A 22,754-nucleotide genomic window follows, 5' to 3' on the forward strand; every position below is an offset into this window, starting at 1 on the left:
GCCTACAAACCTGACTCAGTTACACCAGCTCTGTCAGGAGGAATGGGCCAAATTTCACCCAACTTATTTTGGGAAGCTTGTGGAAGGCTACCCCAAACATTTGACCCAAGTTAAACAATTTAAAGGCAATGCTACCAAATACTAATTGAGTGTATGTAAACTTCTGACCCACTGGGAATGTGATGAAAGAAATAAAAGATGAAATAAATCATTATTTCTACTATTATTCTGACATTCCACATTCTTAAAATAAAGTCGTGATCCTAACTGACCTAAGACAGGGAAATTGTACTCTGATTAAATGTCAGGAATTGTGAAAAACTGAGTTTAAATGTATTTGGCTAAGGTGTATGTAAACTTCTGACTTCAACTGTACATAACAGTGTGTGTGTGTATGCATACATCCCATTCTGTACAACAGAACAATAGAGTTTGTGGGCTGAAACCTACCTTCTCATTCATCACCATCACAGTCAGCTGTGTGTGTGTGTGTGTGTGTGTGTGTGTGTGTGTGTGTGTGTGTGTGTGTGTGTGTGTGTGTGTGTGTGTGTGTGTGTGTGTGTGTGTGTGTGTGTGTGTGTGTGTGTGTGTGTGTGTGTGTGTGTGTGTGTTTGTGTGTGTGCGTCCATCACACTTGCCGAGATATGTCCGAACCGTGTGTGTGTTTATGTGTTTGCCAGTACTCACCAGTGCGCAGTATGTCTCAGGTGGGTCTCCACAGGTGATATTGGGCGGATCCAGGCTGACGGTCAGGTACTTGGTCAGGACTGTAGCTTCTGGTTGACAGGCCATGTAGTCCCACGTTAACCCTTCTTCTGTGTAGATCTGACTCTTACACACGTCATAGTGGCCCCAGGCAGCTGGGTATTGCTGCATGGCCACACACACACTCACACACACACACACCGCCTGCAGGGTCAACATCATCGGACAACGCATCTCCTCGTCCTATCGTGACTAAGCGGCTGTTTTTTTTTTTTGTCCAAAGACAGTGTGAAGGGGCGGAGCCAATGTGTTGTATCTTCCTCCTAGGGGAGCCAATGGGTGTGTGTGTGATGTTGTTAGGTTGGTGTGTTTTTAAATCATCGTTGTGGCAGTCAGTAAGTGCCCTGTAGGAGAGAAGGAGAGGAGGTTATTGGACAGTCAAGGAACAGGTTGAAGGCAAAGTTAAAGGACTAGATTAGTAGTGGCGTTGCAGAGAGTAGACCACAGGCAAGCACACACACACACACACACACACACATTCTTACCCTTAGATAATGGCTTGGCTGAAATATACGATTTAAATTTCTCTTTTAGATGTAAAATCTCAAAATGATTATTTTCTATACGTCAAGTAAATTACATTTGAGACAATTGCTTTTCCAGCTGGCTCTATTTATTTCGTATAACTCAAAGTGTAGGGGTCATGAGTTTTTAACCACACAGTGTGGTTAACTTATTTGTAGTCACCATCTGGTTACATTTAACAACAAACATAGTTATGTTTTGGGGTTTTATATAGTTATTGACTTATTTTCAGATATCTTCGGAACTACCCACAAATAGTCTGGGTAGCCATCATCCCCTCCACCTGCCTGGAGCCTTCCTCCAATCGCCAGCTTGGTGACTGTCTCCTCGTCCCCTGTGCCCTCGTCCCCTGTGCCCTCGTCCCCTATTCCCTAGTCCCCTGTCCCCTCGTCCCCTGTGCCCTCGTCCCCTGTGCCCTCGTCCCCTGTCCCCCCCTCGTCCCCTCGTCCCCCCCTCGTCCCCTCTGGAATCTATCTACTTCATAGCTATATGGCTACTGGAATCTATCTACTTCATAGCTATATGGCTACTGGAATCTATCTACTTCATAGCTATATGGCTACTGGAATCTATCTACTTCATAGCTATATGGCTACTGGAATCTATCTACTTCATAGCTATATGGCTACTGGAATCTATCTACTTCATAGCTATATGGCTACTGGAATCTATCTACTTCATAGCTATATGGCTACTGGAATCTATCTACTTCATAGCTATATGGCTACTGGAATCTATCTACTTCATAGCTATATGGCTACTGGAATCTATCTACTTCATAGCTATATGGCTACTGGAATCTATCTACTTCATAGCTATATGGCTACTGGAATCTATCTACTTCATAGCTATATGGCTACTGGAATCTATCTACTTCATAGCTATATGGCTACTGGAATCTATCTACTTCATAGCTATATGGCTACTGGAATCTATCTACTTCATAGCTATATGGCTACTGGAATCTATCTACTTCATAGCTATATGGCTACTGGAATCTATCTACTTCATAGCTATATGGCTACTGGAATCTATCTACTTCATAGCTATATGGCTACTGGAATCTATCTACTTCATAGCTATATGGCTACTGGAATCTATCTACTTCATAGCTATATGGCTACTGGAATCTATCTACTTCATAGCTATATGGCTACTGGAATCTATCTACTTCATAGCTATATGGCTACTGGAATCTATCTACTTCATAGCTATATGGCTACTGGAATCTATCTACTTCATAGCTATATGGCTACTGGAATCTATCTACTTCATAGCTATATGGCTACTGGAATCTATCTACTTCATAGCTATATGGCTACTGGAATCTATCCACTTCATAGCTATATCGCTATTGGATTACCCTCACTGGCTCTCCCTCAGCCTGGTTCTCCCAGCCTGATATTCTCAGCCGGATTTTAGAACTCAACATTATTATTTATTAATATTATTATTATTATTTATAATTTAATATACATGAAACAAGACCACTTTCTCTTGGTCACAGATGGACGACGTCCCTTCGTGTTTAAAATTATAACTTTCCTGCACACATTTGAATGATGTCTCTGCGCCGCTCAGCGGACAGTTATATGAAAGATATGCCAATATTGTACTGTCACTAAGTAAGATCCCATTTAGTGTTATATGAAAGATATGCCAATATTGTACTGTCACTAAGTAAGATCCCATTTAGTGTTATATGAAAGATATGCCAATATTGTACTGTCACTAAGTAAGATCCCATTTAGTGTTATATGAAAGATATGCCAATATTGTACTGTCACTAAGTAAGATCCCATTTAGCATTGTTTAGGATTTGATTGTTTCTATTTTTAGAAAGCATTTCAATGATTGCAAACGCTATTGTTCCACTTCTGTTGAATAACGAAATGTATTATTTTTCATATTTTCAGATTATCTGAAAAAGTTCTGAGATCGACACAAATATTAATTTTCACGAAGTTTGCTGCTTCAGTGTCTTTAGATGTTACAATGTGTCACAGGCTTTTATTGACAATTACATGAAGCTGATGCAAAGAGTCAATATTTGGAAGTGGAAAGTGGTGTGTTGGAGGGAATGGGAGAGGAAAATGGGTGTGTTGAGGGATTGCATTGCAGGACACTGTGAGGTATCTATCACAAACGATCAGTAAGATGGAACAACTGTTCCTGTAATGGTACCTAACAGCCTTCAGTGTGTGTGTGTGTGTGTGTGTGTGTGTGTGTGTGTGTGTGTGTGTGTGTGTGTGTGTGTGTGTGTGTGTGTGTGTTGTTGTCAGGTAGGTAATGCCTATCAGTTGGTGTGTGAAACAGGTCCCAAAATAGATGCTGCTGCATGCCAACCTCAGACGGAGTAAATAGTGTTGTTGCACATTTCCAACACCTGCATTTCAACTGAAGGTGTTCTGATTTTACCTTCAGTTTGTTAATGTTCCATTATGACTTACTACTGTAGTGAATGTTCCATTATGACTTACTACTGTAGTGAATGTTCCATTATGACTTACTACTGTAGTGAATGTTCCATTATGACTTACTACTGTAGTGAATGTTCCATTATGACTGACTACTGTAGTGAATGTTCCATTATGACTGACTACTGTAGTGAATGTTCCATTATGACTTACTACTGTAGTGAATGTTCCATTATGACTTACTACTGTAGTGAATGTTCCATTATGAATGTTCCATTATGACTGACTACTGTAGTGAATGTTCCATTATGACTGACTACTGTAGTGAATGTTCCATTATGACTGACTACTGTAGTGAATGTTCCATTATGACTGACTACTGTAGTGAATGTTCCATTATGACTTACTACTGTAGTGAATGTTCCATTATGACTGACTACTGTAGTGAATGTTCCATTATGACTGACTACTGTAGTGAATGTTCCATTATGACTGACTACTGTAGTGAATGTTCCATTATGACTGACTACTGTAGTGAATGTTCCATTATGACTGACTACTGTAGTGGATGTTCCATTATGACTTACTACTGTAGTGAATGTTCCATTATGACTTACTACTGTAGTGAATGTTCCATTATGACTGACTACTGTAGTGAATGTTCCATTATGACTTACTACTGTAGTGAATGTTCCATTATGACTACTGTAGTGATTAAGAGTAATGAAATATCACATTTCCATAAGTATTCAGACCCTTTACTCAGTACTCAGTACCTGTCTGAGGTCCTGAGCGCTCTGGAGCAGGTTTTTATCAAGGATCTCTCTGTACTTTGCTCCGTTCATCTTTCGATCCTGACTAGTCTCCCAGTCCCTGCCGCTGAAAAACATCCCCACAGCATGATGCTGCCACCACCATACTTCACCATAGGGATGGTGCCAGGTTTCCTCCAGATGTGACGCTTGGCATTCAGGCCAAAGAGTTCAATCTTGGTTTCATCAGACCAGAGAATTTTGTTTCTCATGGTCTTTGAGTGTTTAGGTGCCTTTGGCAAACTCCAAGTGGGCTGTCATGTGCCTTTTACTGAGGAGTGGCTTCTGTCTGGCCACTCTACCATAAAGACCTGATTGTTGGAGTGCTGCAGAGATGCCTGTCCTTCTGGAAGGTTCTCCCATCTCCACAAAGGAACTCTGGAGCGCTGTCAGAGTGACCATCGGGTTCTTGGTCACCTCCCTGATCAAGGCCCTTCTCCCCCAAAAGTTTAGTTTGTCCGGGCAGCCAGCTCTATGAAGAGTCTAAATACTTATGTAAATAAACTATTTCTGTTTTTTATCTTTAATATATAACATTTCTAAAAACTTTTTTTCACTTTGTCATTATGGGGTATTGTGATGTCATTAAGGGGTATTGTGATGTCATTAAGAGTTAGTGTGATGTCATTAAGGGGTATTGTGATGTCATTAAGAGTTAGTGTGATGTCATTAAGGGGTATTGTGATGTCATTTATTTTTATTTTTTTCTCCTTTGACTTTTTATTTGAGCGTTGTTAAAATTCATGTTTGAATACATAAAAAGTTTTTTAAAAATGTCAACTGACCAGATATCAAATTACTTTTAAAAATAATTTGGTGTAAAAACTTAGGACCGATTTTTAGAAAAACAGCTGCCATTAAGGGATAGAGTGATGTCATTAAGGGGTATTGTGATGTCATTAAGGGGTATTGTGATGTCATTAAGGGGTATTGTGATGTCATTAAGGGGTATTGTGATGTCATTAAGGGGTATTGCGTGTAGATTGATGAGAGGAAAAAAGTATTTAATCCATTTTAGAATAAGACCATAGCGTAACAAAATGTGGAAAATATCAAGGGCTCTGAATACTTTCTGAAAGTACAGTACAGCGTACAGCGTAACTCTCACTCTCTGATCACAGAAGTGGAGCTGTGGAGCTGCTCTGGTTTGCAGTAGGACAAGAGAAAAAGGGAAACACTAGGCGATGGAGAGAGAGAGAGAGAGAGAGAGAGAGAGAACAAAATAAATAAAGAGAGGGAGAGAGAGAACAAAATAAATAAAGAGGGAAGGAGGGAGAGAGAGAGGAGAGACAGAGAGAGAGAGAGAGAACGAAATAAATAAATAAAGAGGGAAGGATGGAGAGAGAGAGGAGAGACAGAGAGAGAGAGAACAAAATAAATAAAGAGAGGGAAGGAGGGAGAGAGAGAGACAGGCGATAAAGTAGAAGACTGTGGCTGGTTATTCTGCTATGATGATGAATAGCTGACCCCTGACCAAACTGACAGCTGACAGTTGAAAGGCCCAGTATGTAGTAATAGTTTGATGATGTTGACAGTTGAAAGGTATTCTGAAGATATATTGCTGTGGAAAAAAATGTTGTTGCTTTTGATGTAAAACCACACCTGTCTTTTGACTTACTCACAGTGTGCGTTTCCATCTGCCTAAATAAGATGACACTAACGCTTAGGCTTTAGCTCAGTGGGATAACACAGTCGAGGAACACAGGAGACCAGGGTTTGAACTCACTCGGTCACACACCATGTTACTCAATGCCTCACAATGCACTGGGGATAACTACATTTTCTGGGTTCAAAGGTTACAAGAAGACAAATGCTATTTCTGCAACGGTGCATTCTATATTAAAAGTCATACATATTTCACTAGGTTTCTCTCTGTATGTTTAGAGTACAGAGAGAAAGAGAGCGAGCGAGAGCGAGAGGAAGTGGGAGAGCGAGAGAGAGAGCAAGCGAGAGAGAGAGAGAGAGAGAGAAAGAGAGAGAGAGAGAGAGAGAGAGAGAGAGAGAGAGAGAGAGAGAAAGAGAGAGAGAGAGAGAGAGAGAGAGAGAGAGAGAGAGAGAGAGAGAGAGAGAGAAAGAGAGCGAGAGAGAGAGAGAGAGAGAGAGCGAGAGAGAGAGAGAGAGAGAGAGAGAGAGAGAGAGAGAGAGAGAGAGAGAGAGAGAGAGAGAGAGAGAGAGAGGTAGAGCGGGTTACAGAGAGAGAGAGAGAGAGAGAGAGAGAGAAAGTGGGGAGAGGGAGAGAGAGAGAAAGACAGAGAGAGAGAGAGAGAGAGAGAGAGAGAGAGAGAGAGAGAGAGAGAGAGAGAGAGAGAGAGAGAGAGAGAAAGACAGAGAGAGAGAGAGAGAGAGAGAGAAAGTGGGAGAGGGAGAGAGAGAGAGAGAGACAGAGAGAGAGAGAGAGAGAGAGGAGAGAGGAAGTGGGAGAGGGAGAGAGAGAGAGACAGAGAGAGAGAGAGGAAGTGGGAGAGGGAGAGCGAGAGAAAGAGAGAGGAAGTGGGAGAGGGAGAGAGAGAGACAGAGAGAGAGAGAGAGAGAGGAAGTGGGAGAGGGAGAGCGAGAGAGAGAGAGGAAGTGGGAGAGGGAGATGGAGAGCGAGAGAGAGAGAGAGGATGTGGGAGAGGGAGAGAGAGAGAGAGACAGAGAGAGAGAGAGAGGAAGTGGGAGAGGGAGAGAGACAGAGAGGAAGTGGGAGAGGGAGAGGGAGAGCGAGAGAGAGAGAGAGGAAGTGGGAGGTATACAGTATAGATGTTTATCTCTCTCTTCCCTCCACTCTCCTGTTGTTTTTCAATCCTGTGAAACACCCCCTTGTGTCCGCTAGCATCCCATCCATTAGGCCAGTCAGGTGGAGTAAACACGGTAGGCAGCAGTGCCCTGTGGCTTGTTCTGGTTCCTCGGTAGACTTTAAAACACTCGGTTTATTTTATAGTCCAACCCTACATACAGAAAAGAATTCACATCCCTTGATGTATCCCACGTTTTGTTCTGGTTACAGCCTGAATTCAAAATGGATTGAATGGATTGTGTTTTCAACCAGCTGCACACAATACCACATGATGACATCACAATACCACATGATGACATCACAATACCCCATAATGACATCACACTACCCCATAATGACATCACACTACCCCATAATGACATCACAATACCCCATAATGACATCACACTACCCCATAATGACATCACACTACCCCATAATGACATCACACTACCCCATAATGACAAAGTGAAAACATGTTCTTGGACATTTCTGCAAATGTATTGCACCTGGCTACTCCTACATACCCCTACCCCGGCCAACAGCTCGGCACCCCCCGCAGCAACTTGCCCTGGATTCCGCGCTGGTCATGGATGAACCTCAGCCACGCTCAAGGTCCTAAACGACATCATAACCGCCATCGATAGAAGACAGTACTGTGCAGACGTCTTCATCGACCTGGACAAGGCTTTCGACTCTGTCAACCACCACATTCTTATTGGCAGACTCAACAGCCTTGATTTCTCAAATGACTGCCTCGCTGGTTCACCAACTACTTCTCTGATAGAGTTCAGTGTGTCAAATCGGAGGGCCTGTTGTCCAGACATCTGGCAGTCTTTATGGGGGTGACACAGGGTTCAATTCTCTGGCCAACTCTTTTCTCTGTATATATCAACGATGTCGCTCTTGCTGCTGGTTTTTCTCTGATCCACCTCTACGCAGACGACACCATTCTGTATACTTCTGGCCCTTCTTTAGACACTGTGTTAACCCCCTCTACGCAGACGACACCATTCTGTATACTTCTGGCCCTTCTTTAGACACTGTGTTAACCCCCTCTATGCAGACGACACCATTCTGTATACATCTGGCCCTTCTTTAGACACTGTGTTAACCCCCTCTATGCAGACGACACCATTCTGTATACATCTGGCCCTTCTTTAGACACTGTGTTAACCCCCTCTATGCAGACGACACCATTCTGTATACTTCTGGCCCTTCTTTAGACACTGTGTTAACCCCCTCTATGCAGACGACACCATTCTGTATACATCTGGCCCTTCTTTAGACACTGTGTTAACTTCTTGGTGACAGGGGGCAGTATTTTCAGGTCAGGATGAAATGCATTCCCAAATCCAACTGCCTGCTACTCATCCCCAGAAGATAAGATATGCATATTATTAGTAGATTTGGATAGACAACACTCTGAAGTTACTTAAACTGTTTGAATCATGTCTGTGAGTATAACAGAACTTATTTAGCAGGCGAAACCCCAAGGACAAACCATTCAGATTTTTTTATTTTTTGAGGTCACTCTATTTTCAATGAGTTTTCATTGGGAATCCAGATTTCTCAGGACCTTCTTGCAGTTCCTATCGCTTCCACTGGATGTCAACAGTCTTTAGAAATTGGTTGAGGTTATTCCTTTGTGTAATGAAGAAGTACGGCCATCCTGAACGAGGGTCACTTGAAGTGTACTGTTAGAGGCGTGTGACCAGCATGCTCAAGCAAACTCAAGCATGCTTGAGTTTGTTTTCTTCCTGTATTGAACACAGATCATCCCGTCTTCAATTTGATCGATTATTGACATTAAAAAATACCTAAGTTGTATTACAAAAGTAGTTTGAAATGTTTTGGCAAAGTTAACAGGTAACTTTTGAGATAATTTGTAGTCACGTTGCTCAAGTTGGAACTGGTGTTTTTCTGGATCAAACGCGCCAAATAAATGTTCATTTTGGATATATATAGACGGAATTAATCAAACAAAAGGACCATTTGTGATGTTTATGGGACATATTGGTGTGCCAACAAAAGAAGCTTGTCAAAGGTAAGGCATTAATTATATTTTTATTTCTGCGTTTTGTGTCGCGCCTGCAGGGTTGAAATATGGTTTCTCTCTTTGCTTACGGAGGTGCTACCCTCAGACAAAATTAAATCTAGAATTGGTCTCCAATTTCGCAACAAAGCCTCCATCACTCATTATGCCAAACATACCCTCGTAAAACTGGCTATCCTACCGATCCACGACTTCGGCGATGTCATTTACAAAATAGCCTCCAACACTCTACTTAGCAAATTGGATGAAGTCTATCACAGTGCCATCCATTTTGTCATTAAAGCCCCATATACTACCCACCACTGCGACCTGTATGCTCTCGTTGGCTGGCCCTCGCTACATATTCGTCACCAAACCCACTGGCTCCAGGTCATCTATAAGTCTTTGCTAGGTAAAGCCCTGTCTTATCTCAGCTCACTGGTCACCATAGCAACACCCACCCGTAGTACGTGCTTCAGCAGGTATATTTCACTTTCATCCCCAAAGCCATCACCTCCTTCGGTCGCCTTTCCTTCCAGTTCTCTGCTGCCAATGACTGGAACGAATTGTAAAAATGACTGAAGTTGGAGACTCCTTCACTAACTTTAAGCGTCAGCTGTCAAAGCAGCTTACCTATCACTGCACCTGTACATAGTACATGTATATTATTCATGTACACAGCCCATCTGTAAATAGGCCAGCCAACTTCCTCATCCTCATTTTGTAATTTTTTTGTTTGTTTACTCTACTTGCACCTCAGTATCTCTACTTGCACATCATCATCTGCACATCTATCACTCCAGTGGTAATGCTAAATTGTAATTATTTTGCCATTATTTCCTATTTATTGCGTTACCTCCCTAATCTTACTACATTTGCACACACTGTACATATACTATTCAATTGTGTTATTGACTGTACGTTTGTTTATTCCATGTGTAACTCTGTGTTGTTGTTTTTGTCGCACTGCTTTGCTTTATCTGGCCAGGCCGCTGTTGTAAATGAGATGACATGTTCTCAACTGACCTACCTGGTTAAAAGGCTAGGGGGCAGTATTCGGAAGTTCGGATGACTGACGTGCCCAAAGCAAACTGCCTGTTACTCAGGTCCAGAAGCTAGGATATGCATATAATTGGTTGGATATAATTGGTTGGATAGACAACACTCTGAAGTTTCCAAAACTGTTAAAATAATGTCTGTGAGTATAACAGAACTGATATGGCAGGCAAAAACCCGAGGAGAGTCCATCCGGACATGTTTTTTTTTTAGGTCACAGGCCATTCAAATGCTTATCTATGGAATATTCAATGGAATTCCTTCCAGATTGCAGTTCCTATGGCTTCCACTAGATGTCAACCGTCTTTAGAAAGGTTTCCAGGCTTGTTTTTTTGTTAAAATGAGTTAGTAGTTGTAGTTTTTCAAGGTGGCTCTCATTTTGACTGTAGTCTTGAGGCGCGCGTGGATGAGGGCGCGCAATTCGTTATTTATCTCCGGTATTGAACATATTACATTCCGTCTTAAATTGTATCCTTTATTTACATATTAAGGTACCTAAGGATTAGAAACATTGTTTGACTTGTTTGGACAAAGTTTATTGGTAACTTTTTTCTGCATGTTGAATGAGTGGAACGGGTGGATTACTGAATGCAACACGCAAACTGAACTGGGATATAAAGAAGGACTTTATCGAACAAAACCACCATTTGTTGTGTAGCTGGGACCCTTGGAATTGCAAACAGAGGAAGATCTTCAAAGGTAAGTGATTTATTTTATCACTATTTCTGATTTTTGTGACACCTCCGCTGGTTTGGAAGATGTTTTTAATGGCGGGGCGCTGTCCTCAGATAATCACATGTTGTGCTTTCGCCTTGAAGCCTTTTTGAAATCTGACAATGCTGTTGGATTAAAAAGAAGTTAATCTTTAAGTTGATGTATAACACTTGTAATTTTTTTTAACAAGAAGTTATGGTTTTAAGCGATGTAAGACACTTGTATTTTCATGAATGTTTAATATTGACGATTTTTTGTATTTTGAATTTGGCGCTCTGCAATTTCACCGGATGTTGTCGAGGTGGGTTGCTAGCAGAACACCTGCGCCAGAGAGGTTAAACCTGGAGGTTCAGATTAAAACTCCTAAAGTCTTCAGACTAAGCGGTTTTGGCTCTGGGGGTGGATTGTCCACAGGTGAACATGTCATGGAAAATGCAAGTATAGAAAGCCCAAAGAGGTTATTAAATAAAGGTGAAATAAAAATACATTGAAAAAAAAAGTAGAAATATCTCATTTACATAAGTAGTCACACCCCTTTGACAGCAATTACAGCTGTGAGTTTCTCTGGGTAAATCTTTAAGAGCTTTACACACCTGGATTGTACAATATTTACACACCATACTTTTTAAAGTCTTGCCACATATTTTCAGGATGATTTAAATCAAAACTATAACTAGATCACTCAGAAACATTCAATTTAGTCTTGGTAAGCAAAATATTTAGCCTTGTGTTTTAGGTTAATTGTCCTGCTGAAAGGTGAATTCATCTCCCAGTGTCTAGTGGAAAACAAACTGAAACAGGTTTTCCACTAGGATGTTGCCTGTGCTTAGCTCTACTCATTTTATTTCACACTAAAAAAACGACCTAGTCCTTGACGATGACAAGCATACCCATAACATGATGCAGCCACCACTATGCTTGAACATATGAAGAGTGGTACTCAATCAATACTGAGTTCAATAAACTTTTTTTATATTGTTGAATTTTGTTCTAATGTTTTATTCTGTTCTACTGGCTACACTGTCTGCAATGTGGATTTTTCTCAGCCCAACAGATGTCTCTCTCCGGTAGGAATGGAGCTGACTTCATAGAGTCTCCTCTCAGCCCAACAGAAGTCTCTCTCCGGTAGGAATGGAACTGACTTCATAGAGTCTCCTCTCAGCCCAACAGAAGTCTCTCTCCGGTAGGAATGGAACTGACTTCATAGAGTCTCCTCTCAGCCCAACAGAAGTCTCCCTCCGGTAGGAAGCGAGCTGACTTCATAGAGTCTCCTCTCAGCCCAACAGAAGTCTCTCTCTGGTAGGAAGGGAACTGACTTCATAGAGTCTCCTCTCAGCCCAACAGAAGTCTCTCTCCGGTAGGAAGCGAGCTGACTTCATAGAGTCTCCTCTCAGCCCAACAGAAGTCTCTCTCTGGTAGGAAGCAAGCTGATTTTAGAGAGTCTCCTCTCAGCCCAACAGAAGTCTCTCTCTGGTAGGAAGCAAGCTGATTTTAGAGAGTCTCCTCTCAGCCCAACAGAAGTCTCCCTCCGGTAGGAAGGGAGCTGACTTCATAGAGTCTCCTCTCAGCCCAACAGAAGTCTCTCTCCGGTAGGAAGGGAGCTGACTTCATAGAGTCTCCTCTCAGCCCAACAGAAGTCTCCCTCCGGTAGGAAGGGAGCTGACTTCATAGACTCTCCTCTCAGCCCAACAGAAGTCTCTCGCCGGTAGGAAGGGAGCTGACTTCATAGAGTCTCCTCTCAGCCCAACAGAAGTCTCTCTCTGGTAGGAAGCAAGCTGATTTTAGAGAGTCTCCTCTCAGCCCAACAGAAGTCTCCCTCCGGTAGGAAGGGAGCTGACTTCATAGAGTCTCCTCTCAGCCCAACAGAAGTCTCTCTCCGGTAGGAAGGGAGCTGACTTCATAGAGTCTCCTCTCAGCCCAACAGAAGTCTCCCTCCGGTAGGAAGGGAGCTGACTTCATAGACTCTCCTCTCAGCCCAACAGAAGTCTCTCGCCGGTAGGAAGGGAGCTGACTTCATAGAGTCTCCTCTCAGCCCAACAGAAGTCTACCTCCGGTAGGAAGGGAGCTGACTTCATAGACTCTCCTCTCAGCCCAACAGAAGTCTCCCTCCGGTAGGAAGGGAGCTGACTTCATAGAGTCTCCTCTCAGCCCAACAGAAGTCTCTCTCCGGTAGGAAGCGAGCTGACTTCATAGAGTCTCCTCTCAGCCCAACAGAAGTCTCTCTCTGGTAGGAAGCAAGCTGATTTTAGAGAGTCTCCTCTCAGCCCAACAGAAGTCTCTCTCTGGTAGGAAGCAAGCTGATTTTAGAGAGTCTCCTCTCAGCCCAACAGAAGTCTCTCTCTGGTAGGAAGCAAGCTGATTTTAGAGAGACTCCTCTCAGCCCAACAGAAGTCTCCCTCCGGTAGGAAGGGAGCTGACTTCATAGAGTCTCCTCTCAGCCCAACAGAAGTCTCTCTCCGGTAGGAAGGGAGCTGACTTCATAGAGTCTCCTCTCAGCCCAACAGAAGTCTCCCTCCGGTAGGAAGGGAGCTGACTTCATAGACTCTCCTCTCAGCCCAACAGAAGTCTCTCGCCGGTAGGAAGGGAGCTGACTTCATAGAGTCTCCTCTCAGCCCAACAGAAGTCTACCTCCGGTAGGAAGGGAGCTGACTTCATAGACTCTCCTCTCAGCCCAACAGAAGTCTCCCTCCGGTAGGAAGGGAGCTGACTTCATAGAGTCTCCTCTCAGCCCAACAGAAGTCTCTCTCCGGTAGGAAGGGAGCTGACTTCATAGTCTCCTCTCAGCCCAACAGAAGTCTCCCTCCAGTAGGAAGGGAGCTGACTTCATAGAGTCTCCTCTCAGCCCAACAGAAGTCTCCCTCCGGTAGGAAGGGAGCTGACTTCATAGACTCTCCTCTCAGCCCAACAGAAGTCTCTCGCCGGTAGGAAGGGAGCTGACTTCATAGAGTCTCCTCTCAGCCCAACAGAAGTCTCTCTCCGGTAGGAAGCGAGCTGACTTCATAGAGTCTCCTCTCAGCCCAACAGAAGTCTCTCTCTGGTAGGAAGCAAGCTGATTTTAGAGAGTCTCCTCTCAGCCCAACAGAAGTCTCTCTCTGGTAGGAAGCAAGCTGATTTTAGAGAGTCTCCTCTCAGCCCAACAGAAGTCTCTCTCTGGTAGGAAGCAAGCTGATTTTAGAGAGACTCCTCTCAGCCCAACAGAAGTCTCCCTCCGGTAGGAAGGGAGCTGACTTCATAGAGTCTCCTCTCAGCCCAACAGAAGTCTCTCTCCGGTAGGAAGGGAGCTGACTTCATAGAGTCTCCTCTCAGCCCAACAGAAGTCTCCCTCCGGTAGCAAGGGAGCTGACTTCATAGACTCTCCTCTCAGCCCAACAGAAGTCTCTCGCCGGTAGGAAGGGAGCTGACTTCATAGAGTCTCCTCTCAGCCCAACAGAAGTCTACCTCCGGTAGGAAGGGAGCTGACTTCATAGAGTCTCCTCTCAGCCCAACAGAAGTCTCCCTCCGGTAGGAAGGGAGCTGACTTCATAGAGTCTCCTCTCAGCCCAACAGAAGTCTCTCTCCGGTAGGAAGGGAGCTGACTTCATAGTCTCCTCTCAGCCCAACAGAAGTCTCCCTCCAGTAGGAAGGGAGCTGACTTCATAGTCTCCTCTCAGCCCAACAGAAGTCTCCCTCCAGTAGGAAGGGAGCTGACTTCATAGAGTCTCCTCTCAGCCCAACAGAAGTCTACCTCCGGTAGGAAGGGAGCTGACTTCATAGACTCTCCTCTCAGCCCAACAGAAGTCTCCCTCCGGTAGGAAGGGAGCTGACTTCATAGAGTCTCCTCTCAGCCCAACAGAAGTCTCTCTCCGGTAGGAAGGGAGCTGACTTCATAGTCTCCTCTCAGCCCAACAGAAGTCTCCCTCCAGTAGGAAGGGAGCTGACTTCATAGAGTCTCCTCTCAGCCCAACAGAAGATAATCTCCCTTTCTTTCACATGCACCTTCAACCATAACAAGCCTATATGCAGCCCAAATCATATTGATAAATATTCTGAGATGCAAGTCGTTAAGTGCTCAAATGCGTATAGATTCTTGGATCAATTACTCCACGAAACATTAAAGTGAACTTACATCTGCCTGCATGTTTTAATTCAGCCTGAGATGGGACGGGGGACGGGGACGGGGACGGGGGGGCTGTCATAAAGCCCTTTTGTGGGTGGGGGAAAACTAATTCTGATTGGCTGGGCCTGGCTGACAAGTTGGTGGGCCTATGCCTTCCAAGGCCCAATCATTAGGGTCTAATAGGTTATTTCCATTGACTGATTTCCTTATACGAAATGTAACTTGAAATTGCTGCAATGTTGCGTTTATATTTTAGTTCCAGCACCTAACTCAGGTTACTGGGCAGACTGAGCTGGCAAATGCGTGTTGTCTGGCTGATGAATGCCATCATAAGACTGTAAATTGCCCCCCAGCTTTACTTGGCCAACACCCAAACCTCTCCTATGAGCCAGAGCCAGTCAGAGTGTGATCTATTGGCAGGGAACACAGAAGTGGCCCCATTGCCTGTCCTCTCTCTCTCTCTCGCTGCTGTTTCTCTCTCCTTCCCCCTCTCTCTATTTCTCTGCCTCCCTCTCTCTATTTCTCTCTGCCTCCCTCTCTCTCTCTTCTTCTCCCCGCCTCCCTCTCTCTCTATTTCTCTGCCTCCCTCTCTCTCTACTTCTCTGCCTCCCTCCCTCTCTATTTCTCTGCCTCCCTCTCTATTTCTCTGCCTCCCTCTCTCTATTTCTCTGCCTCCTTCTCTATTTCTCTGCCTCCCTCTCTATTTCTCTGCCTCCCTCTCTATTTCTCTGCCTCCCTCTCTCTCTACTTCTCTGCCTCCCTCTCTCTCTATTTCTCTGCCTCCCTCTCTATTTCTCTGCCTCCCTCTCTATTTCTCTGCCTCCCTCTCTATTTCTCTGCCTCCCTCTCTCTATTTCTCTGCCTCCCTCTCTCTATTTCTCTGCCTCCCTCTCTATTTCTCTGCCTCCCTCTCTATTTCTCTGCCTCCCTCTCTCTATTTCTCTGCCTCCCTCTCTCTATTTCTCTGCCTCCCTCTCTATTTCTCTGCCTCCCTCTCTCTCTACTTCTCTGCCTCCTTCTCTATTTCTCTGCCTCTCTCTCTACTTCTCTGCCTCCCTCTCTATTTCTCTGCATCTCTCTCTATTTCTCTGCCTCTCTCTCTACTTCTCTGCCTCTCTCTCTACTTCTCTGCCTCCCTCTCTATTTCTCTGCCTCTCTCTCTACTTCTCTGCCTCTCTCTCTACTTCTCTGCCTCTCTCTCTCTACTTCTCTGCCTCTCTCTCTCTCTCTCTCTACTTCTCTGCCTCTCTCTCTCTACTCATCTGCCTCTCTCTCTACTTCTCTGCCTCTCTTTCTCTACTTCTCTGCCTCTCTCTCTCTACTTCTCTGCCTCTCTCTCTCTACTTCTCTGCCTCTCTCTCTCTACTTCTCTGCCTCTCTCTCTACTTCTCTGCCTCTCTCTCTCTCTCTACTTCTCTGCCTCTCTCTCTCTCTCTCTCTCTCTCTCTCTCAACTTCTCTGCCTCTCTCTCTCTCTCTACTTCTCTGCCTCTCTCTCTCTCTCTACTCATCTGCCTCCCTCTCTCTATTTCTCTGCCTCCCTCTTGTTCTCTCTATTTCTCTGCCTCCCTCTCGCTCTATCTACTTCTCTGCCTCTCTCTCTCTACTTCTCTGCCTCTCTCTCTCTACTTCTCTGCCTCTCTACCTATACTTCTCTGCCTCTCTCTCTATACTCCTCTGCCTCCTCCTCTCTACTTCTCTGCCTCTCTCTCTCTCTCTACTTCTCTGCCTCTCTCTCTCTACTCATCTGCATCCCTCTCTCTATTTCTCTGCCTCTCTCTCTCTCTCTACTCCTCTGCCTCCCCCTCTCTACTTCTCTGCCTCCCCCTCTCTATTTCTCTGCCTCTCTCTCTACTTCTCTGCCTCTCTCTCTCTACTTCTCTGCCTCTCTTTCTCTATTTCTCTGCCTCTCTTTCTCTACTTCTCTGCCTCTCTCTCTCTCTACTTCTCTGCCTCTCTCTCTACTTCTCTGCCTCTCTCTCTCTACTTCTCTGCCTCTCTCTCTCTCTCTCTCTACTTCTCTGCCTCTCTCTCTCTACTCATCTGCCTCTCTCTCTACTTCTCTGCCTCTCTTTCTCTACTTCTCTGCCTCTCTCTCTCTACTTCTCTGCCTCTCTCTCTCTACTTCTCTGCCTCTCTCTCTCTACTTCTCTGCCTCTCTCTCTCTACTTCTCTGCCTCTCTCTCTCTCTCTCTACTTCTCTGCCTCTCTCTCTACTTCTCTGCCTCTCTCTCTCTCTACTTCTCTGCCTCTCTCTCTCTCTCTCTCTACTTCTCTGCCTCTCTCTCTCTCTCTACTTCTCTGCCTCTCTCTCTCTCTACTCATCTGCCTCCCTCTCTCTATTTCTCTGCCTCCCTCTTGTTCTCTCTATTTCTCTGCCTCCCTCTCGCTCTCTCTATTTCTCTGCCTGCCTCTCTCTCTCTACTTCTCTGCCTCTCTCTCTCTACTTCTCTGCCTCTCTCTCTCTACTTCTCTGCCTCTCTACCTATACGTCTCTGCCTCTCTCTCTATACTCCTCTGCCTCCTCCTCTCTACTTCTCTGCCTCTCTCTCTCTCTACTTCTCTGCCTCTCTCTCTCTACTCATCTGCATCCCTCTCTCTATTTCTCTGCCTCTCTCTCTCTCTCTACTCCTCTGCCTCCCCCTCTCTACTTCTCTGCCTCCCCCTCTCTATTTCTCTGCCTCTCTCTCTACTTCTCTGCCTCTCTCTCTCTACTTCTCTGCCTCTCTTTCTCTACTTCTCTGCCTCTCTTTCTCTACTTCTCTGCCTCTCTCTACTTCTCTGCCTCTCTCTCTCTCTCTACTTCTCTGCCTCTCTCTCTCTACTTCTCTGCCTCTCTTTCTCTACTTCTCTGCCTCTCTTTCTCTACTTCTCTGCCTCTCTCTCTCTACTTCTCTGCCTCTCTCTCTCTCTCTACTTCTCTGCCTCTCTCTCTCTACTCATCTGCCTCTCTCTCTACTTCTCTGCCTCCTCCTCTCTACTTCTCTGCCTCTCTCTCTCTACTTCTCTGCCTCTCTCTCTCTACTTCTCTGCCTCTCTCTCTCTACTTCTCTGCCTCTCTCTCTCTACTTCTCTGCCTCTCTCTCTACTTCTCTGCCTCTCTCTCTCTCTCTACTTCTCTGCCTCTCTCTCTCTCTCTCTCTCTCTCTCTCTCAACTTCTCTGCCTCTCTCTCTCTCTCTACTTCTCTGCCTCTCTCTCTCTCTCTACTCATCTGCCTCCCTCTCTCTATTTCTCTGCCTCCCTCTTGTTCTCTCTATTTCTCTGCCTCCCTCTCGCTCTCTCTACTTCTCTGCCTCTCTCTCTCTACTTCTCTGCCTCTCTCTCTCTACTTCTCTGCCTCTCTACCTATACTTCTCTGCCTCTCTCTCTATACTCCTCTGCCTCCTCCTCTCTACTTCTCTGCCTCTCTCTCTCTCTCTACTTCTCTGCCTCTCTCTCTCTACTCATCTGCATCCCTCTCTCTATTTCTCTGCCTCTCTCTCTCTCTCTACTCCTCTGCCTCCCCCTCTCTACTTCTCTGCCTCCCCTCTCTATTTCTCTGCCTCTCTCTCTACTTCTCTGCCTCTCTCTCTCTACTTCTCTGCCTCTCTTTCTCTACTTCTCTGCCTCTCTTTCTCTACTTCTCTGCCTCTCTCTACTTCTCTGCCTCTCTCTCTCTCTCTACTTCTCTGCCTCTCTCTCTCTACTTCTCTGCCTCTCTTTCTCTACTTCTCTGCCTCTCTTTCTCTACTTCTCTGCCTCTCTCTACTTCTCTGCCTCTCTCTCTCTCTCTACTTCTCTGCCTCTCTCTCTCTACTCATCTGCCTCTCTCTCTACTTCTCTGCCTCTCTTTCTCTACTTCTCTGCCTCTCTCTCTCTACTTCTCTGCCTCTCTCTCTCTACTTCTCTGCCTCTCTCTCTCTACTTCTCTGCCTCTCTCTCTACTTCTCTGCCTCTCTCTCTCTCTCTACTTCTCTGCCTCTCTCTCTCTCTCTCTCTCTCAACTTCTCTGCCTCTCTCTCTCTCTCTACTTCTCTGCCTCTCTCTCTCTCTCTACTCATCTGCCTCCCTCTCTCTATTTCTCTGCCTCCCTCTTGTTCTCTCTATTTCTCTGCCTCCCTCTCGCTCTCTCTACTTCTCTGCCTCTCTCTCTCTACTTCTCTGCCTCTCTCTCTCTACTTCTCTGCCTCTCTACCTATACTTCTCTGCCTCTCTCTCTATACTCCTCTGCCTCCTCCTCTCTACTTCTCTGCCTCTCTCTCTCTCTCTACTTCTCTGCCTCTCTCTCTCTACTCATCTGCATCCCTCTCTCTATTTCTCTGCCTCTCTCTCTCTCTCTACTCCTCTGCCTCCCCCTCTCTACTTCTCTGCCTCCCCCTCTCTATTTCTCTGCCTCTCTCTCTACTTCTCTGCCTCTCTCTCTCTACTTCTCTGCCTCTCTTTCTCTATTTCTCTGCCTCTCTTTCTCTACTTCTCTGCCTCTCTCTCTCTCTACTTCTCTGCCTCTCTCTCTACTTCTCTGCCTCTCTCTCTCTACTTCTCTGCCTCTCTCTCTCTCTCTCTCTACTTCTCTGCCTCTCTCTCTCTACTCATCTGCCTCTCTCTCTACTTCTCTGCCTCTCTTTCTCTACTTCTCTGCCTCTCTCTCTCTACTTCTCTGCCTCTCTCTCTCTACTTCTCTGCCTCTCTCTCTCTACTTCTCTGCCTCTCTCTCTCTACTTCTCTGCCTCTCTCTCTCTCTCTACTTCTCTGCCTCTCTCTCTACTTCTCTGCCTCTCTCTCTCTCTACTTCTCTGCCTCTCTCTCTCTCTCTCTCTACTTCTCTGCCTCTCTCTCTCTCTCTACTTCTCTGCCTCTCTCTCTCTCTACTCATCTGCCTCCCTCTCTCTATTTCTCTGCCTCCCTCTTGTTCTCTCTATTTCTCTGCCTCCCTCTCGCTCTCTCTATTTCTCTGCCTGCCTCTCTCTCTCTACTTCTCTGCCTCTCTCTCTCTACTTCTCTGCCTCTCTCTCTCTACTTCTCTGCCTCTCTACCTATACGTCTCTGCCTCTCTCTCTATACTCCTCTGCCTCCTCCTCTCTACTTCTCTGCCTCTCTCTCTCTCTACTTCTCTGCCTCTCTCTCTCTACTCATCTGCATCCCTCTCTCTATTTCTCTGCCTCTCTCTCTCTCTCTACTCCTCTGCCTCCCCCTCTCTACTTCTCTGCCTCCCCCTCTCTATTTCTCTGCCTCTCTCTCTACTTCTCTGCCTCTCTCTCTCTACTTCTCTGCCTCTCTTTCTCTACTTCTCTGCCTCTCTTTCTCTACTTCTCTGCCTCTCTCTACTTCTCTGCCTCTCTCTCTCTCTCTACTTCTCTGCCTCTCTCTCTCTACTTCTCTGCCTCTCTTTCTCTACTTCTCTGCCTCTCTTTCTCTACTTCTCTGCCTCTCTCTACTTCTCTGCCTCTCTCTCTCTCTCTACTTCTCTGCCTCTCTCTCTCTCTACTTCTCTGCCTCTCTCTCTCTCTCTACTTCTCTGCCTCTCTCTCTCTACTCATCTGCCTCTCTCTCTACTTCTCTGCCTCTCTTTCTCTACTTCTCTGCCTCTCTCTCTCTCTCTACTTCTCTGCCTCTCTCTCTCTCTACTTCTCTGCCTCTCTCTCTCTACTTCTCTGCCTCTCTCTCTATCTACTTCTCTGCCTCTCTCTCTCTCTCTCTCTACTTCTCTGCCTCTCTCTCTCTCTCTCTCTCTACTTCTCTGCCTCTCTCTCTCTCTACTCATCTGCCTCCCTCTCTCTATTTCTCTGCCTCCCTCTTGTTCTCTCTATTTCTCTGCCTCCCTCTCGCTCTCTCTATTTCTCTGCCTCCCTCTTTTCTCTCTATTTCTCTGCCTCCCTCTCGCTCTCTCCATTTCTCTAATTGCCTCCCTCTCGCTCTCTCTATTTCTCTAATTGCCTCCCTCTCGCTCTCTCTATTTCTCTGCCTGCCTCCCTCTCGCTCTCTCTATTTCTCTGCCTGCCTCCCTCTCGCTCTCTCTATTTCTCTGCCTGCCTGCCTCCCTCTCGCTCTCTCTATTTCTCTGCCTGCCTCCCTCTCGCTCTCTCTATTTCTCTGCCTGCCTCCCTCTCGCTCTCTCTATTTCTCAGCCTCTCTCCCTCTCTATTTTTCTCTGCCTTTCTCTAACTCTCTGTCTCTGTGCTCCTCTTACTCTCTGTCCCTCTCTTCTGCCTACCTAGTATCACAGCGGTGGGGTGGTTTTCAGTTTTCCAAATGATTCATAGTTATCCGCTCATGAAAAAAGTTTATCTGTGGTGATGATGCCTGCTGTAGACTCAGACAGCCAACATCAGGTATGTATGAGAGCTTCCTGTGCATTATTGAAAACTATTTTCCTGAAGGGCTAACATACTGCACACTGGAACACACACACACACACACACACACACACACACACACACACACTGGCCATTAATGTCCAACAGGCTACTTTCGCCTATAATTCAAATGATTAAGTAGTGATGGGAAACCGAGGCTCTCTGAAGGCTTAGGTGCTTTTGACCAAATTGTGTCGGGGAAAAAACAGTTAATTACTCTGAGCTTCATTATCTGTTCAAAATGCACAGTAGTGACATCTGCTGGTCAGCAATACACAGCAGCAATACACAGCGGTGTGTAATTATCTGATACAGGTATTTTTTTCTCAGTTGTTTTCATTTTAAGACCTTGGAGCAGCGGTCAGTTGTTGACTGATTATAGTATTACTATAATATATATATATTCATTATATTATAGTAGCCTATAATTATATAATATATTATAGTAGCCTATAAACATATACTAGCCTATAATTATATATTATCCTATAATTATATATTATAGTAGCCTACAATGTTATTGTAGCCTATAATTATATATGACCCTATAATTATATATTATAGTAGCCTATAATGTTATTGTAGCCTATAATTATATATATTACCCTATAATTATATATTATATTATAGTAGCCAATAATTATATTATAGTAGCCTATAATTATATTATCCTATAATTATATATTATATTATAGTAGCCTATAATTATATATTATATTATCCTATTATAGTAGCCAATAATTAAATTATAGTAGCCTATAATTATATTATCCTATAATTATATATTATATTATATTATCCTATAATTATATATTATATTATAGTAGCCTTTAATTATAATATATTATATTATAGTAGCCTATAATTATAATATATTATATTATAGTAGCCTATAATTATATATTATATTATCCTATAATTATGAATTATATTGTAGTAGCCTATAATTATATATTATATTATAGTAGCCTATAATCATATATTATATTATAGTAGCCTATAATTATATGATATATTATATTATAGTAGCCTATAATTATATATTATAGTGGCCTATAATTATATATTATATTATCCTATAATTATACATTATATTATAGTAGCCTATAATTATATATTATAGTAGCCTATAATTATATTATATATTGTATTATAGTAGCCTATAATTATATATTATAGTAGCCTATAATTATATTATATATTGTATTATAGTAGCCTATAATTATATATTATATTATAGTAG

At 44.2% G+C, this 22,754-nt stretch overlaps 1 protein-coding gene across 2 annotated transcripts in view; it reads right to left on the minus strand.

Moving 5' to 3' along the window:
• LOC109871858 (netrin-G1-like) overlaps window positions 1-22,754 on the minus strand; it is a 169,736-nt gene that overhangs the window by 131,000 nt on the left and 15,982 nt on the right. For both annotated transcript variants that reach the window (XM_031807307.1, XM_031807308.1), the window contains exon 2: window positions 688-1,109. In XM_031807307.1, the coding sequence (XP_031663167.1) occupies window positions 688-939 (252 nt within the window). In that variant the 5' untranslated portion in view covers window positions 940-1,109. The remainder of the gene's footprint in view (window positions 1-687; window positions 1,110-22,754) is intronic.

Source organism: Oncorhynchus kisutch, linkage group LG27, assembly GCF_002021735.2.
Source record: "Oncorhynchus kisutch isolate 150728-3 linkage group LG27, Okis_V2, whole genome shotgun sequence".
In the NCBI taxonomy this organism is placed as follows: domain Eukaryota; kingdom Metazoa; phylum Chordata; class Actinopteri; order Salmoniformes; family Salmonidae; genus Oncorhynchus; species Oncorhynchus kisutch.